The sequence below is a fragment of the Prunus avium genome, chromosome 1 (assembly GCF_965620075.1).
Source record: "Prunus avium chromosome 1, drPruAviu1.hap1.1, whole genome shotgun sequence".
Classification (NCBI taxonomy): Eukaryota; Viridiplantae; Streptophyta; class Magnoliopsida; order Rosales; family Rosaceae; genus Prunus; species Prunus avium.
The window spans coordinates 2,410,222-2,428,313 of NC_142284.1; the positions used below are offsets into that span (position 1 = coordinate 2,410,222).

At 31.5% G+C, this 18,092-nt stretch overlaps 1 protein-coding gene across 1 annotated transcript; it reads left to right on the plus strand.

The window, feature by feature from the left end:
• The first annotated feature begins 8,734 nt into the window (after positions 1–8,734).
• LOC110751578 (glu S.griseus protease inhibitor-like) lies at positions 8,735–9,532 on the plus strand. The gene is made up of 2 exons (XM_021952067.2): positions 8,735–8,824; positions 8,968–9,532. The coding sequence occupies exons 1-2, from the start codon at positions 8,803–8,805 to the stop codon at positions 9,171–9,173; spliced, it is 228 nt and encodes a 75-aa protein (XP_021807759.1). The 5' UTR covers positions 8,735–8,802; the 3' UTR covers positions 9,174–9,532.
• Positions 9,533–18,092: the final 8,560 nt, after the last annotated feature.

Sequence of the window (18,092 nt, forward strand, 5' to 3'; positions counted from 1 at the left end):
CACTATATAATATTTTAGTATAATTTTTATAACATATATTATTCGTATTCAATAATATGTGAGAATTACTTGTATAATACGTGAACTTTGTGTGAATTATTGAAAATCTTGTAAAAAATATGGGTATTAAGCATTAGAAATGCGTATGTACATGTACAATACGACTATTGTACGTTTGCTTTTTAAAAAACAGTAGACATGTATAAAATACGAATGTATTATTGACAAATACATACGTACATATATATATATATATATATATATATATATATATATGTATATGTGTGTGTGTATATAAGACTATAAGATATTAATTAAATTAAGACACCCAAATGAAAAATAAGTATTTTATTTTTTTGCACAGAAGAATTTAAATTAAAAAGGATAAGATATTAATTAAATTAAAGAAGTTAGGCGAAAAAACAAAAGTAAAGAAACTAATTTTATATTTAATAAAAAAAAACATAACATAAACACTTCTCCCGACAAAATTTCGTCGGCATAGGTCTATGCCGGCAAATATTTGTCGGATTAGGTTTCTCCCGACAAAATAACCTCTACCGACGAAATTTCGTCGGGAGAGGTCTCTTTTTACAAAAATAAATATAAACTTAGGATGTTTAGGTGAATTAATTTTTTTAAATTTAATTTTTAGTAATTAAATAATATATTTGACTGATTTAATTAGTTAAATTAGTAATTATATTTTAATTATTATTTATTTAGTGAATAATTAGTATTAGATATTTTAATTAACTTCGTGAATTATAATACTTAATAAATAGTAATTCAATTTTTATTTTTATTTTTTTTCCTTTAATATTCACTAAGTAAATAATAACTAAAACATAATTACCAATCAAAGTAATTAAAAAAGAGAAATAAATATTATGCTACTTAAAGGATTTGTAAAATAGTATAGCCGCGCGGCTATACGTTTTTGAAAAAAATTTAAAAAAACTGAGTATAGCCGTGCGGCTGTACTATTTTTCCATATAAAAAAAAGAGGATCCCAGTCATTAGGCGCCGCCTGTCAAGAAAACTCCACTTTTATTAAAAAAAATATTTAAAAAACAGAGTATAGCCGCGCGGCTGTACTATTTTTAAAAATAAAAATAAAAAGGACCCTCCAGCGATTAGACGCCACGTGTCACTATATTATTTTTGATAAAAAAATCGTAGTATAGCCGCACGGCTATACTATTCTAAAAGGTCTATCTATACTATTTAATTTATAAATGAAAAAAAAGAAAAGAGGACCCTCCAAGTTTCATTGGTTTGTACTTTGTTGATATTAATAAGCCACTATATAATATTTTAGTATAATTTTTATAACATATATTATTCGTATTCAATAATATGTGAGAATTACTTGTATAATACGTGAACTTTGTGTGAATTATTGAAAATCTTGTAAAAAATATGGGTATTAAGCATTAGAAATGCGTATGTACATGTACAATACGACTATTGTACGTTTGCTTTTTAAAAAACAGTAGACATGTATAAAATACGAATGTATTATTGACAAATACATACGTACATATATATATATATATATATATATATATATATATGTATATGTGTGTGTGTATATAAGACTATAAGATATTAATTAAATTAAGACACCCAAATGAAAAATAAGTATTTTATTTTTTTGCACAGAAGAATTTAAATTAAAAAGGATAAGATATTAATTAAATTAAAGAAGTTAGGCGAAAAAACAAAAGTAAAGAAACTAATTTTATATTTAATAAAAAAAAACATAACATAAACACTTCTCCCGACAAAATTTCGTCGGCATAGGTCTATGCCGGCAAATATTTGTCGGATTAGGTTTCTCCCGACAAAATAACCTCTACCGACGAAATTTCGTCGGGAGAGGTCTCTTTTTACAAAAATAAATATAAACTTAGGATGTTTAGGTGAATTAATTTTTTTAAATTTAATTTTTAGTAATTAAATAATATATTTGACTGATTTAATTAGTTAAATTAGTAATTATATTTTAATTATTATTTATTTAGTGAATAATTAGTATTAGATATTTTAATTAACTTCGTGAATTATAATACTTAATAAATAGTAATTCAATTTTTATTTTTATTTTTTTTCCTTTAATATTCACTAAGTAAATAATAACTAAAACATAATTACCAATCAAAGTAATTAAAAAAGAGAAATAAATATTATGCTACTTAAAGGATTTGTAAAATAGTATAGCCGCGCGGCTATACGTTTTTGAAAAAAATTTAAAAAAACTGAGTATAGCCGTGCGGCTGTACTATTTTTCCATATAAAAAAAAGAGGATCCCAGTCATTAGGCGCCGCCTGTCAAGAAAACTCCACTTTTATTAAAAAAAAATATTTAAAAAACAGAGTATAGCCGCGCGGCTGTACTATTTTTAAAAATAAAAATAAAAAGGACCCTCCAGCGATTAGACGCCACGTGTCACTATATTATTTTTGATAAAAAAATCGTAGTATAGCCGCACGGCTATACTATTCTAAAAGGTCTATCTATACTATTTAATTTATAAATGAAAAAAAAGAAAAGAGGACCCTCCAAGTTTCATTGGTTTGTACTTTGTTGATATTAATAAGCCACTATATAATATTTTAGTATAATTTTTATAACATATATTATTCGTATTCAATAATATGTGAGAATTACTTGTATAATACGTGAACTTTGTGTGAATTATTGAAAATCTTGTAAAAAATATGGGTATTAAGCATTAGAAATGCGTATGTACATGTACAATACGACTATTGTACGTTTGCTTTTTAAAAAACAGTAGACATGTATAAAATACGAATGTATTATTGACAAATACATACGTACATATATATATATATATATATATATATATATATATATATATATGTATATGTGTGTGTATATAAGACTATAAGATATTAATTAAATTAAGACACCCAAATGAAAAATAAGTATTTTATTTTTTTGCACAGAAGAATTTAAATTAAAAAGGATAAGATATTAATTAAATTAAAGAAGTTAGGCGAAAAAACAAAAGTAAGAAACTAATTTTATATTTAATAAAAAAACATAACATAAACACTTCTCCCGACAAAATTTCGTCGGCATAGGTCTATGCCGGCAAATATTTGTCGGATTAGGTTTTTCCCGACAAAATAACCTCTACCGACGAAATTTCGTCGGGAGAGGTCTCTTTTTACAAAAATAAATATAAACTTAGGATGTTTAGGTGAATTAATTTTTTTAAATTTAATTTTTAGTAATTAAATAATATATTTGACTGATTTAATTAGTTAAATTAGTAATTATATTTTAATTATTATTTATTTAGTGAATAATTAGTATTAGATATTTTAATTAACTTCGTGAATTATAATACTTAATAAATAGTAATTCAATTTTTATTTTTATTTTTTTTCCTTTAATATTCACTAAGTAAATAATAACTAAAACATAATTACCAATCAAAGTAATTAAAAAAGAGAAATAAATATTATGCTACTTAAAGGATTTGTAAAATAGTATAGCCGCGCGGCTATACGTTTTTGAAAAAAATTTAAAAAAACTGAGTATAGCCGTGCGGCTGTACTATTTTTCCATATAAAAAAAAGAGGATCCCAGTCATTAGGCGCCGCCTGTCAAGAAAACTCCACTTTTATTAAAAAAAATATTTAAAAAACAGAGTATAGCCGCGCGGCTGTACTATTTTTAAAAATAAAAATAAAAAGGACCCTCCAGCGATTAGACGCCACGTGTCACTATATTATTTTTGATAAAAAAATCGTAGTATAGCCGCACGGCTATACTATTCTAAAAGGTCTATCTATACTATTTAATTTATAAATGAAAAAAAAGAAAAGAGGACCCTCCAAGTTTCATTGGTTTGTACTTTGTTGATATTAATAAGCCACTATATAATATTTTAGTATAATTTTTATAACATATATTATTCGTATTCAATAATATGTGAGAATTACTTGTATAATACGTGAACTTTGTGTGAATTATTGAAAATCTTGTAAAAAATATGGGTATTAAGCATTAGAAATGCGTATGTACATGTACAATACGACTATTGTACGTTTGCTTTTTAAAAAACAGTAGACATGTATAAAATACGAATGTATTATTGACAAATACATACGTACATATATATATATATATATATATATATATATGTATATGTGTGTGTGTATATAAGACTATAAGATATTAATTAAATTAAGACACCCAAATGAAAAATAAGTATTTTATTTTTTTGCACAGAAGAATTTAAATTAAAAAGGATAAGATATTAATTAAATTAAAGAAGTTAGGCGAAAAAACAAAAGTAAAGAAACTAATTTTATATTTAATAAAAAAAAACATAACATAAACACTTCTCCCGACAAAATTTCGTCGGCATAGGTCTATGCCGGCAAATATTTGTCGGATTAGGTTTCTCCCGACAAAATAACCTCTACCGACGAAATTTCGTCGGGAGAGGTCTCTTTTTACAAAAATAAATATAAACTTAGGATGTTTAGGTGAATTAATTTTTTTAAATTTAATTTTTAGTAATTAAATAATATATTTGACTGATTTAATTAGTTAAATTAGTAATTATATTTTAATTATTATTTATTTAGTGAATAATTAGTATTAGATATTTTAATTAACTTCGTGAATTATAATACTTAATAAATAGTAATTCAATTTTTATTTTTATTTTTTTTCCTTTAATATTCACTAAGTAAATAATAACTAAAACATAATTACCAATCAAAGTAATTAAAAAAGAGAAATAAATATTATGCTACTTAAAGGATTTGTAAAATAGTATAGCCGCGCGGCTATACGTTTTTGAAAAAAATTTAAAAAAACTGAGTATAGCCGTGCGGCTGTACTATTTTTCCATATAAAAAAAAGAGGATCCCAGTCATTAGGCGCCGCCTGTCAAGAAAACTCCACTTTTATTAAAAAAAAATATTTAAAAAACAGAGTATAGCCGCGCGGCTGTACTATTTTTAAAAATAAAAATAAAAAGGACCCTCCAGCGATTAGACGCCACGTGTCACTATATTATTTTTGATAAAAAAATCGTAGTATAGCCGCACGGCTATACTATTCTAAAAGGTCTATCTATACTATTTAATTTATAAATGAAAAAAAAGAAAAGAGGACCCTCCAAGTTTCATTGGTTTGTACTTTGTTGATATTAATAAGCCACTATATAATATTTTAGTATAATTTTTATAACATATATTATTCGTATTCAATAATATGTGAGAATTACTTGTATAATACGTGAACTTTGTGTGAATTATTGAAAATCTTGTAAAAAATATGGGTATTAAGCATTAGAAATGCGTATGTACATGTACAATACGACTATTGTACGTTTGCTTTTTAAAAAACAGTAGACATGTATAAAATACGAATGTATTATTGACAAATACATACGTACATATATATATATATATATATATATATATATATATATATATATATATATATATATATATGTATATGTGTGTGTATATAAGACTATAAGATATTAATTAAATTAAGACACCCAAATGAAAAATAAGTATTTTATTTTTTTGCACAGAAGAATTTAAATTAAAAAGGATAAGATATTAATTAAATTAAAGAAGTTAGGCGAAAAAACAAAAGTAAGAAACTAATTTTATATTTAATAAAAAAACATAACATAAACACTTCTCCCGACAAAATTTCGTCGGCATAGGTCTATGCCGGCAAATATTTGTCGGATTAGGTTTTTCCCGACAAAATAACCTCTACCGACGAAATTTCGTCGGGAGAGGTCTCTTTTTACAAAAATAAATATAAACTTAGGATGTTTAGGTGAATTAATTTTTTTAAATTTAATTTTTAGTAATTAAATAATATATTTGACTGATTTAATTAGTTAAATTAGTAATTATATTTTAATTATTATTTATTTAGTGAATAATTAGTATTAGATATTTTAATTAACTTCGTGAATTATATTACTTAATAAATAGTAATTCAATTTTTATTTTTATTTTTTTTCCTTTAATATTCACTAAGTAAATAATAACTAAAACATAATTACCAATCAAAGTAATTAAAAAAGAGAAATAAATATTATGCTACTTAAAGGATTTGTAAAATAGTATAGCCGCGCGGCTATACGTTTTTGAAAAAAATTTAAAAAAACTGAGTATAGCCGTGCGGCTGTACTATTTTTCCATATAAAAACAAGAGGATCCCAGTCATTAGGCGCCGCCTGTCAAGAAAACTCCACTTTTATTAAAAAAAATATTTAAAAAACAGAGTATAGCCGCGCGGCTGTACTATTTTTAAAAATAAAAATAAAAAGGACCCTCCAGCGATTAGACGCCACGTGTCACTATATTATTTTTGATAAAAAAATCGTAGTATAGCCGCACGGCTATACTATTCTAAAAGGTCTATCTATACTATTTAATTTATAAATGAAAAAAAAGAAAAGAGGACCCTCCAAGTTTCATTGGTTTGTACTTTGTTGATATTAATAAGCCACTATATAATATTTTAGTATAATTTTTATAACATATATTATTCGTATTCAATAATATGTGAGAATTACTTGTATAATACGTGAACTTTGTGTGAATTATTGAAAATCTTGTAAAAAATATGGGTATTAAGCATTAGAAATGCGTATGTACATGTACAATACGACTATTGTACGTTTGCTTTTTAAAAAACAGTAGACATGTATAAAATACGAATGTATTATTGACAAATACATACGAATGTATACATACATACAGTATACATACGAATGTATTGTGACTGCTAAGATTGTGGTTGAAGGAGAAACATATGTCATCACCAACTACGATTGCTATAGGGTTTGGGTATGGGTTGATAAAGATGATCGACTTGTCACAAGGCCTCCCATAATTGGTTAATTAGCTAAGATAGAGCTTGCATTTCCATTCTAATTATTCATTTTACTTTCGATTATTTGTGATTGTTGTTCCTTTCTAAATGTTGAATTAAGGAGTTTGTAAATCTCCTTTTCGTGTAATAAAACTATATACGATATTTATAAATGTGAACTAAATTAGTTTGTCAGGATAATGTCCTCCCTTCTATAAATTAGATTAATTTATAGTTATATAGATCCTCGTTTGTATTAAAATGAACACTGCATACAATATTTGCTTGTAATGAGAGAGGAATTTAATTGAAGGGTATTGCTATCAGAGTTGACATACTAAGTAAAACATAATAATCTTATGTTGTTTTCATTTCCTTGCCTGCGATGATACATGAATGGCCAAGCCCTTCTATTTGATCAATTTAATGGAAACTCATGATCACCATAGTTAAAACGCCGAACCAAAAGTCACTTGACCTTAACCAAAAGATGCTCCTACTCAAATTAAGAATGAATGTACGTAACGTGTGCAGCCAGTGGCGGACCCACAGAGGCGCAAGGAGGTGCATTGCACCTCCTCTCGCCGGAATTGCGTAGGGCTCGCAAGTTCTCATGGTGCTGCTCATTTAGCAGATGACAAGTTGCAGAGGCGTTCTTAATGGAGGTTGAGGCGCTGCCTCACGAAGGAAGAAGAAGACATAATACCCTAATTTTTCTTTTTCTGAAACAGCGTCGTAAAAAATCTAGTTTCGTTATGTTTAATGAAACGCAGTGTTTCACTAAAGTTGGTTTCTCAAAGCCATTGGAAATACAAAATTTCTCCAGTGGGCCCACTACCCAAGCCATTAAAACCAAAACGTCACCTACACTAAACCCAAAAAGAAAGAACAATTGCTCAGCCCAATTAAAATCAAAATGTTGCCTATTAAAAACTTAGAAATCTCAATATAATATAAGATTTTATTTTGGTCCAAAAATATAATAGAATATTATACAACAAACAAAAACTCTTTTAACCCATAACCAGTCAATATAATAGAATATATTCTAATAGATGTTTTTTGAGTATTGAGTTTTGCCATATCAAGGGCAAGTTTCTCTAAATTAGGCATCACAATTTAACATTTTCTTATGAAATAAAGGGAATTAATTTTTTTTTTTGAGCTTTAAACTTTAAAATATTGCCCCTCCCTTCAAAAAAAAGTCTGGATCCGCCACTGTGTGCAGCCATAAATAGTTTTTTTTATTTACTTGAAAATAATGAATGTACGTAACATTATTTTCTCATAAGACTGCTTGCAAGTATCTTATAATTTAAGTGATTAAAATGTATTTATCTATGTACTCGAAAACCTGGATCATGTGTTTAATAACTCTTTAGAAGAAGAAGCTAGAATAAGAAGATGAATAGCAGAACAAGAAAGAGAAAGAGAATCTGAAATCAGAATGTGCATTGACTTTTGTTAATGCACAATCAATGCCAATATAATTCTAAAAGCATCCTTATCATCCCTTTCCTCCTTTTCCTATTGAGAACTGAAGAAAAAAATATGAAGGCTCCATTTGTCATCGATTGGGTACTCTTTTCTGGATTATTTATTTGTATCCCTTGTGCACACACAAGAAAGAGAATCTACCTTGGTTTCTCTTTTTGGATAAATAATCAACCACAATTTCCCAATCACACGTCACATATGTATTTATTAATTCATCTTCTTAAAATAATAATAATAATAAAAACAAAAAAATTCTTGACCTCCTGCCAAAATGTAGTATATAGTCAAACCTCTATTTATCTCCGCCGGCCACACACAAATCCAAAGGCTAAAACATCCAAACCCATCCCACTTCAAATACCCGTTTCCTCCCACAACCTCTTTACCAAGAAATAGTGATCATCACCAAGATGGCGAGTAGCACAAGCACTGGTGAGATTTTCTCTACATATATTACCACCACACATCACTATTATTGTTTTGCTTCCTTCATATCATGATCGGATCATTAATTAAGGTATAATTCTACATCGCTAATTATGTGTTAATTTGTGGGTTGATGTTATTGCATGCAGGTGGAGCAGCAGGGAAGAGTTCATGGCCAGAGCTGGTGGGGACTAAAGGAGAGGAGGCAGTAGCCACTATAATGAAAGAAAATCCATCGCTCAAAGCCCACACAATAAATCAAGGGTCCATCATCACCATGGATCTCCGTCGCGACAGGGTTCGTGTCTGGATTGATGAGCAAGGTGTTGTCACTGCAGCGCCTAAGATAGCGTAATTATACCTTCTTGGGCATTAATTATAATTTTAAATAAATAAAAAAGAATTTAAGGTTGTGCTTATGTTAATATTGTCCTATATGTATTGCTGTTTATATATTTCTGAAATAACCTAAAAATTAGTGTATATCAACAATGTGAAATTCTATAGTAAGGGTGTCATATATGGACCATCATATTAGCCATAAGATCATTTCATTAAACTTAAATGAAAGTTACTATTCAGAAAATAAAAGGGGCTTTTTTTTTTGGGGTTAAAAAAACAAAAAACAAAAAAAACTGCTTCAGTGTCTGAATAGCAATAGGCAAACAGGAGTGTTGTAAAATAAACGTAGAGCTCTTTCGGTGTTTGGTTTTACTTATCCCATATATCCAATTTTGCTAAATTCTAGTAATTATATCAATTTTATGATTTTGGTTCTTATAGCATTTTCTTGCAATAGTATGCGAATAAATTAAAATTGATTCCATGGGTTCAAGTATTCTGTTGGTTTCATCTTCTACATCTGCTCAATTAGAATGTGAAGATTCAATTCAAAATTAACCAATTATGAATTAATGGGTGGAGAGGCCCAAGAGACGACTAAGACAAAAAATTTATCTTTGAATGTGAGATACTCTCAACATGCTCAAATATTGAAGGCTTTTTTCTTTCCGGTTCATACTATAGAAGAAGGGTTATTGTTAAGATAGTTATTGATAAATGTGGCACAAATTCTTTGATGGCTAAATGGTAAATGAAGTTATGGAAATTATAACATTTCGGTATTTATAAAGAAAATATTAAAATGGGTAAATGTGGGTTAGTTGGTCAGGGCAATGAACATGCCCCCTTACACTCAAGTTCGGTCCCTCTCCTCTTAGATTAGATTCATTTAGAGTAGATTATCACTTATATATTATAAAAATGGAAATCATTTATTGGAAATAACTACAAGCAAATGAAGTTATATAAAAGGGATCCTCGTTAAGGAAAACGAAGCGTTATATATACACTACAAAAAAAGTGACAACAGTCACCATTATTTGGTGACATTTGTTGGGGTTTTTGGTGACTAAAGCCTTTGGTCACCCCAGCAATGGATTAACGTGATGAGCAAAAATGCTCATAAACACGTGCCAAGTGTTAAAAAAAGTGGTGATCACACCTTGAGTTAACATGATGAGCAAAAATGCTCTCGTTAGAACGGTGCCTCTCATGCTCATACCCTAAATATATCTACCGAAATAAGAAAACAGAAAAGAATAGTAGTCATAGTCATTTGATTTGTAGTGTTAAGCCAAAATTTTCAAATATATCGAAGCTGCAAAGGATGGAGCAAATGGAAACACTCATAAAAATACAAGTAACAAAGCATAACCTGAAATCATTTCCTTAATTTAAAACCCAAGTGTTTGAGTGCTCCTCCTGTAATTAATACAAAATCCACTTTGAATTAATCCTAATCAACCTCTACGAGGTACCTGGTCGACAGTGTCGTGGCGATTAACGTGAACAACCTTTTAATATTGCCAGTAGGGAACTCAGTAATGATTACTTTTAACGACCGACGGGTTGTGGCCTTAACCCTGGATCTTACCCATTGTTGTTCGGTGAAAGTGCTAAAAGTAATTTGCGATTCTAAATTATATATTTAATAGTCTCAAACGAACTGATTAACTTTTGGTTAGGTTGAAACCAAAAGTGGCTTTTGGTTTTGCATTTTGACTATGATTTGTAAATTTTCAATAAAGTGAGTGATAATCATATGGCAAATGATAGCAAGAGTCTACCTAAATGTTGCTACATGATTTGTCATTCGAAATTCAATTGGCCAGGGATAAGGTGAAGTTCCCTATAGCCTCTCTGGGTCCTGGAAGGGTTTGTTTATAGAAATTAAATGGTATAGGATTTATCTATATTATTAGTGCTAAGAATGGGTATATGACTAAATATCTCTTTTCTTTATTACATAATTTTAGCTCATTCAATTTTATAATTTGTTTTTATCTTGCTTTTATTTTATCTTTTCTTACTTGTTTCAAATAATTATATTTCGAGTTAAAAAAGTTATTGTCTTGCTATTTAATTTTTCCAATACTAGAAACATACATAAATAAGGTTCAACAATACATCGATATAGTTGTATCCTCGAGATGAATTACATTGTTGACTATCCTGCAACATTTATAATATTTCTTAGTTAAGGCCACACATCAAGGTGCCATGGGGGTTCAAATCTGAGGCCATTAGTTTGCAAGTTAAGGCCCTTTGTCACTAGGCTAAACCCCATTGGCAAAGGTTTTGTATGTTAACTTGATGGGTAAGCCACTCAAAAGAATGCTATTGTTTGTGGAAATTGTGTAACAAAATCTGGAAAAAAAAATTCCTTTCAATATCAATCTGTGGCATTCTAATAAATCTGAGAAATTAATTCATAAATTCTTAGGAAAATATATGCAGACAATTCTCCAAGTAAGCCAGCCCCAGCCCAAAGGGTATGGGTCTTTTTCGTTCCCTTTTTTCTCTTCTTTCTTGGATAGGTCTGCTTGACCATTACTCAGCAACATACTATAGCTAGGGATATACATGAATTAATTCGTACCCAAAATCAAATGGACCACGCATGCAGGACGAGATTGCTCTATAAATACTATGTTTTTTTTTTTCCCTCACAAACACAAATAATTCACAATGGAAAGTGGCAGAAAATACCATATTTTGAAGATGGCTGAAATGGTCCTCATTATCACTTTGATTCTGAGCTCATCAAACACTTTCGTTCCAGCAATGGCTAGGCCTTTAAAGGATGAAAAGCCAGCATTGAAAGGTTTCATGCTGTACAAGATCGATAGAGGACCGGTGCCACCTCCTGGGCCTTCAAGATGCATTCCAGGCCACCTGAATGTGGATGGAGATTGTCCACCGTGAACCACCACTCCCATCCCAGCTGGCTATATATATAGTTAACATGATGCATTGCCCAGCTAAATACCATATATATATAAGAAGTCTAAAATGTAGCATGCACTTAATTGTTACGGGTCATATTAATATTCTTGATCAGTGTATATACTAGAATGTAATAAAACTGTAACATACAATATTCATTGAATAAAGTTGGATGCATCATGCATAAGCATATATACTATGGGTGATGTATAGAGGGAAATTTTCAGTCCACAGAAGACTACATGTATAAAGAAAAAATTATTGTCGCTAGACTGTCAATCTACACCGCTAAATAATGGCTCGTTTGGTAACTGTTTGAGGGTGGTAGAAATCCACCTAATTTGGGCAACTCTTGAAAATATGAAAATTGGCTGGGCAAGAGAAGAATATGTGGCCGGGCTAGAAGCTGAAGGTGCGGCCGGATATTTCTACAGGGCTGCGACCAAATGCAACTGGGCAGCCAAGGGAAGCTGGGGCACGGCCAGGATATGGAGCTGGGCACAGATGAAACTGGGCAACCAGGTTTTGGAGTTCCGGGGCTGTTGGAGCTCGCGGCCGGGCCTGTTGCAAAATGCGGCCAGATGTTAGTGTGGCCGGATCTATTGCAAAATACGGCCATGTGTTGTTAGAATATGGCTGGAGGCTAAAAAGTGGCTGGGCTTTTGAAAGTTGGCGGCCGAGATTTAGGGTGTGAAGGGTCCAAATTTTGGTCTAGGCCGAGGTTTTTTGGAATATTAGAACTATGCGGCTGAAGTCTGTAGGTATATTGCAAGTCAGGTTGGAGGGTTTCAAAGTTAAAGTCTAATATATATATATTATATAAATATACACAAATTATAAAATCCAAGCCAATGGGTTCCCACCACAGTGGTGGTGGATTCCCCCTTCCCCCCATGGCACCCAGGATCGAACCCCAGTGGGGTTTCTTTCCTCCAATGTAACCAAAAAAAAAATTATAAAATCCAAGTTGCTGGCCCAGCCACATATACATAGAAAGACTAATGTTCATGCATGTAAAAATTCATGCTTGGTGCCGCCGACTTCAATAACCAAGGGGCCCACGCATGTAATTTAATATATATATATATATATATATTATATATATACAGTTATTCTCTTATCCGGATGTCCGCACGTTATTATCGTGCGGATCCTATTGTAAACAGGCAGGAAAACAGAGAGGGGTAGTACAAAATACACTGCGTCCGCACGATAATAACGTCCGGATGTCCGCATAAGAGAATTTCTGTATATATATATATATATATATATGAAAATAAAGATTGAGTTAGGTTCTTCGGCAGACCAATTTTAGAGCTTTAGGAATTCGAAGATCACGATGGGCATCCTGTCATGCCAAGAGATCAAGGGTCTTGGCCCAAAACACCGATTCAAGCCCAGAATTTTTGGAGGATTATGTGCACGTGACAGAGGCCTCACAAGGAAAGAAATCAAAGAGTTTGATAATAACTCCGAATATTCCAAAGCAAGAAAGAATCAAGCATGTCAGAATATTTCAAGTAAGTGCAATCCCACGAATTTAGGGGAGCTTCGAAAGGAAAGATTTTCATAAAGAGTTGACCTTTGGCCATTCAATGGCCAGCCCATGGGCTGACGAGTGCCCTATATAAACCTTGTTTGACGAAGGCAGAAGACACACAACATCAGACAGACAAACCTATCTTTCGTCTCGCACTTTTCTTTTCCTAGACTTAGGATTTTATTTTCAAGCACCTAGTGTAGCGAGTTCTTCCTTTTTCTAGTGTAAGTTTCAATTCTTGTTCAATTTATATTTTTGTGTCATTTAGATTCAAGTTTATTTTCATTGCTTTGCTTTTCATTGTTATCGCACTTCGATTAAGTTCCATTTCAAGTCTATTTTATTTTATCGTTCTTATTGTTCTTATCGCTTTTATTTTCATTCTCGCTTTATTTATTGCTTTGATTTATTTTATCGCACTTCAATTCTTGTCTTTACGTTTTTCGCACATTTAGTTTAATTGCACTATTTTTACTTAAAACCCTAAAAATCATAAAAACATCCGTACGAAACCTAACCATCCTCGAGCCCGAGGAAGTGAAAGAACCTAGGCCAAGAGGAGGTTCCTTGCTTGGCGGATCAATCGTTTGATCAGAAGTTAGAAGATATTCCAAAGCAAGAAAGAATCAAGCATGTCAGAATATTTCAAGTAAGTGCAATCCCACGGATTTAGGGGAGCTTCGAAAGGAAAGATTTTCATAAAGAGTTGACCTTTGGCCATTCAATGGCCAGCCCATGGGCTGACGAGTGCCCTATATAAACCTTGTTTGACGAAGGCAGAAGACACACAACATCAGACAGACAAACCTATCTTTCGTCTCGCACTTTTCTTTTCCTAGACTTAGGATTTTACTTTTCATGCACCTAGTGTAGCGAGTTCTTCCTTTTCTTAGTGTAAGTTTAAATTCTTGCAATTTACATTACCTTGTCATTTAAATTCAAGTTTATTTCAATTGCTTTACTTTTCATTGTTATCGCACTTCAATTAAGTTTAATTTCAAGTTCATTTTACTTTATCATTCTTATCGCTTTTATTTTCATTCTCGCTTTATTTATTGCTTTGATTCATTTTATCGCACTTTAATTCTCGTATTTACGTTATTTATCTTTCGCACTTTACTTTACGCATTTGTCTTTAAATTATATTTAAGTTTAAGCACCTTTACTTTACGCACTTATTCTTTGTTTCATTACGTTTCACCTTCAATCTTCATCTCCACCCACTCCACATCATTTGGTCGCTCATATAAAGCCTTGACCCCGAGGTAGTGAAAGAACCTAGGCCGTGAGGAGGTTCCTTGCTCAGCCGAACAATCGTTTGATTAAAGTCAAATCTCGGACGCAACACATCTATCTACTCACATTCCATTCAAGCCCAAATTCGGGGCTTGGTGGTGGCACGCCCCGCACTCAACAAAGAAGAAGGACCAAAAACTCCTTCAATTGGCCTACCCGGCCGAAAAGAGGGAAACAGTAACACTTTCGATTTTAGCTTTTATTTTTTAGTTAATAGAGAGGGGAAATGTATGGAGGAAGGAGGGAGAGGAAGAAATAAGAGAGAGATTTAGGAGAATGTGTACAAATAAAATAAAGTTAAAACTGAAATATTTGGAACCTCTTCGCTTTTGGCTTTAAATTTCATTTTAGGTACCATTTTCACACATTGTTGCTCGTTCATCACTCATCCCCTTTCCCCTCCCTCCCTATTTTTTTTTGTCCATCCATTTTCTCTCTATTTTATACTAAAAAATGAAAATGAAAAACGAAAAAACGACCACTCCTCCCTAAGGAAACAATGTGACCATTTCTTGGATGACATTAGTTTTCCTGATAATTATGAAGTTAGAATGAAACTATATGGAAACTGTGAAATAATGTCCAAAGCAAAGGTTCCACGTTCAAATTTGGCCAAGTCAAACGTTGACTTGACAATATGTGCAAAAAACCAATGTCTATACTATATGCCCACCATTTTCATTTCCACGTTAGTTTCATTTCCATTTTCATGAAACAGGAAGGCTTTGTGGCATCATTTTTTCTAGCCCAAAGAAATTGAAGTCAATATTTAAAATATCAACTACATATTCATGCATCAATCCGTTTACCATGAAATTAGTCAAACTTGTGAAGCTGTAAGTTCCAAAATTTCCACATGATAAATAAGGAAGAAAATATACAGAAATACAAGTAGCGTGCGCCTTCTACGCAATATCCATATCTTTCTTTTGAGATTTCAAAATCAGCATACTGCTGCACACAGGATTAGTCAAATTAACAGGCAGATATGAAAAATGGCCACAAAAAGAAAAGAAGTAATTAAAAAGCTATGTATTGTTGTTCCATGTTTATATGTTTGTAGCTGTGAGTGTGATGCATGTGATCTTCAAGACACAACTTTTAGTTCTTTTTTTTTTTTTTTAATTGATTCAAACTATAAACACATGTATGTTTAAATAATTATACCCAAGATAAAGACCTTCGTATCATCATTTGTTTAATTGCCTCATGTTTATGGACACTTGGAAGTGCTTCGCATATGCCAGTTGAATAAAATAATCTGTTGTCTACAACTAGTTTAAAATATATTTGTATAGAAAATGCAAACATATACTTTCAAATTGTATAGGCTTAAGCCCTTCAAGTAGAGAAAAACTTAGTTGCAATGGGAATAGCACGTGGAAGTATTATCACGCGTATCATAACGTTATTGGTCGGGGAAATAGTGTTATCCCTATTTCATGGAAGTTTTTCTCCTTAAAGTGAGAGTTTATAGTTCTAGGGTTTTAAAAAGTAATAAATAATTAGCATATCCCAGTTTCCTCTCTTTGTCTATTAACAAGGTAAGCATATGTCGGAAATTTGATCACTATAGCGCCAGTCAAAGAAAAACTGCGAGCCAAATATATAGCGTGTTCAGGTTGAGAGCACATTTTTCTTTCTCCTTGCCAAACCGCCAACCTTTTTTTTTTTTTTATAATTCCACAAAGTATAACGGATCACCACAGCTACATTAGTCAGGCCACAGTGCACAAAACTGGATTATGTATTTTATTTATTTATTTTTATTTATCGAGATAACTGGATTTCATTCAATAATCAACCAATATATAATACAACGAAAAGAAGGAAAAAGATGTACAAACTTGGCGTATGTAAAAAGCCTTTGGCGTAAAAAAAAACCCAACAGATGATAAGATCTTTTCTATAATAGCAAGGAATAAATCAAACTTTTACACTTGATCTTAGCCAAAGGCCGAGAAATGAAGGTGTGGAAAATAAATCAAATTTTATGTATTGAACGGAGTAAATGAATGTACAAATTACTGGTAACATTGTTACAAGAAAAACCGAAAAAAAATCTATTTTGTATATCATATTATTCTTCCAAGTTCAACCAGAAAACTTCAAGTTTCAAGTCTCCAAAATTTGAAGTAACGTACACGGTACTCCACCAGGTGTTTGATGATATCAGTATCATTTATGGTTGGTAGCCACACCAAATGGAACCATGAGACGGGGGTAAGCAGAAGCATGGTGAGACAAGCCATGGCCTGCGTAGTTCTTGACCTTGAGTGGGCAGCCCGATCCGCCAGTACCGGGGATGTAGGTGCACTTGGAGGAATCGGAAGGAGGCAGATCACCTCTCGGAAGAGACTGGAAGCTCATGAGTTCATTCTTCATAAGCCTGCCTTCAGCATAGAGAATTCTGCCAGCTTTGTTGGGTTGTACATGCAGAAGACACAGAAGCAGCAGCGCAGCCAAAGCAAAGTTGACAAGCCCCATAATATTTTTGTTAGGTGCAGTGATATTAAGATATAAACGTATGCGTAAACTTCATGAGGGAGTTACGGTATTTATAGCTGAAACCTCTGAGGAACTTTGGTATTATTTTATTAGTGATTTGGAGGAATTTGACTGTTGACTAATAGGTGGGTTTGTTTAAAACCATTCTTTTCGTCTCCAAGTAGAGTTCAACAAAATTGAATAGGTCAAGTGAGCAATTAAATAAGCTTAAGGGAGAAAGATTTGTACTTAATCCCAAGGTTTTGCTTTCCACTTTCCTTTTCATAGGGGTATTTTATGTGTGTAATATCAATAATGCTATTTATACCATATTTATTAACGGCCCATCAATGTATGTAGGATTCAACTGTATTAGAGAGGTGATCAGTAAATATGGTCCAAATGACGACACTCGTATAATATTGATGATTTGAAGTATGGGATATACTATAATGTTACGGGTCTTTGAGGATTAAGAATTGTGTTTCTTTCCCTTCACGTATCTTAATTCATCGATTTATTTATGTAACCAAATTGTTAATGATATCTGAATATTGTCCAAATTGATATGGAAAGTTCCTGGGACTTGACACTTTAGGGTTCCCATTATGCATAAGCGGACAAAATATGCGCACATGTCATGGTGAGAAGAATATGTTGAAG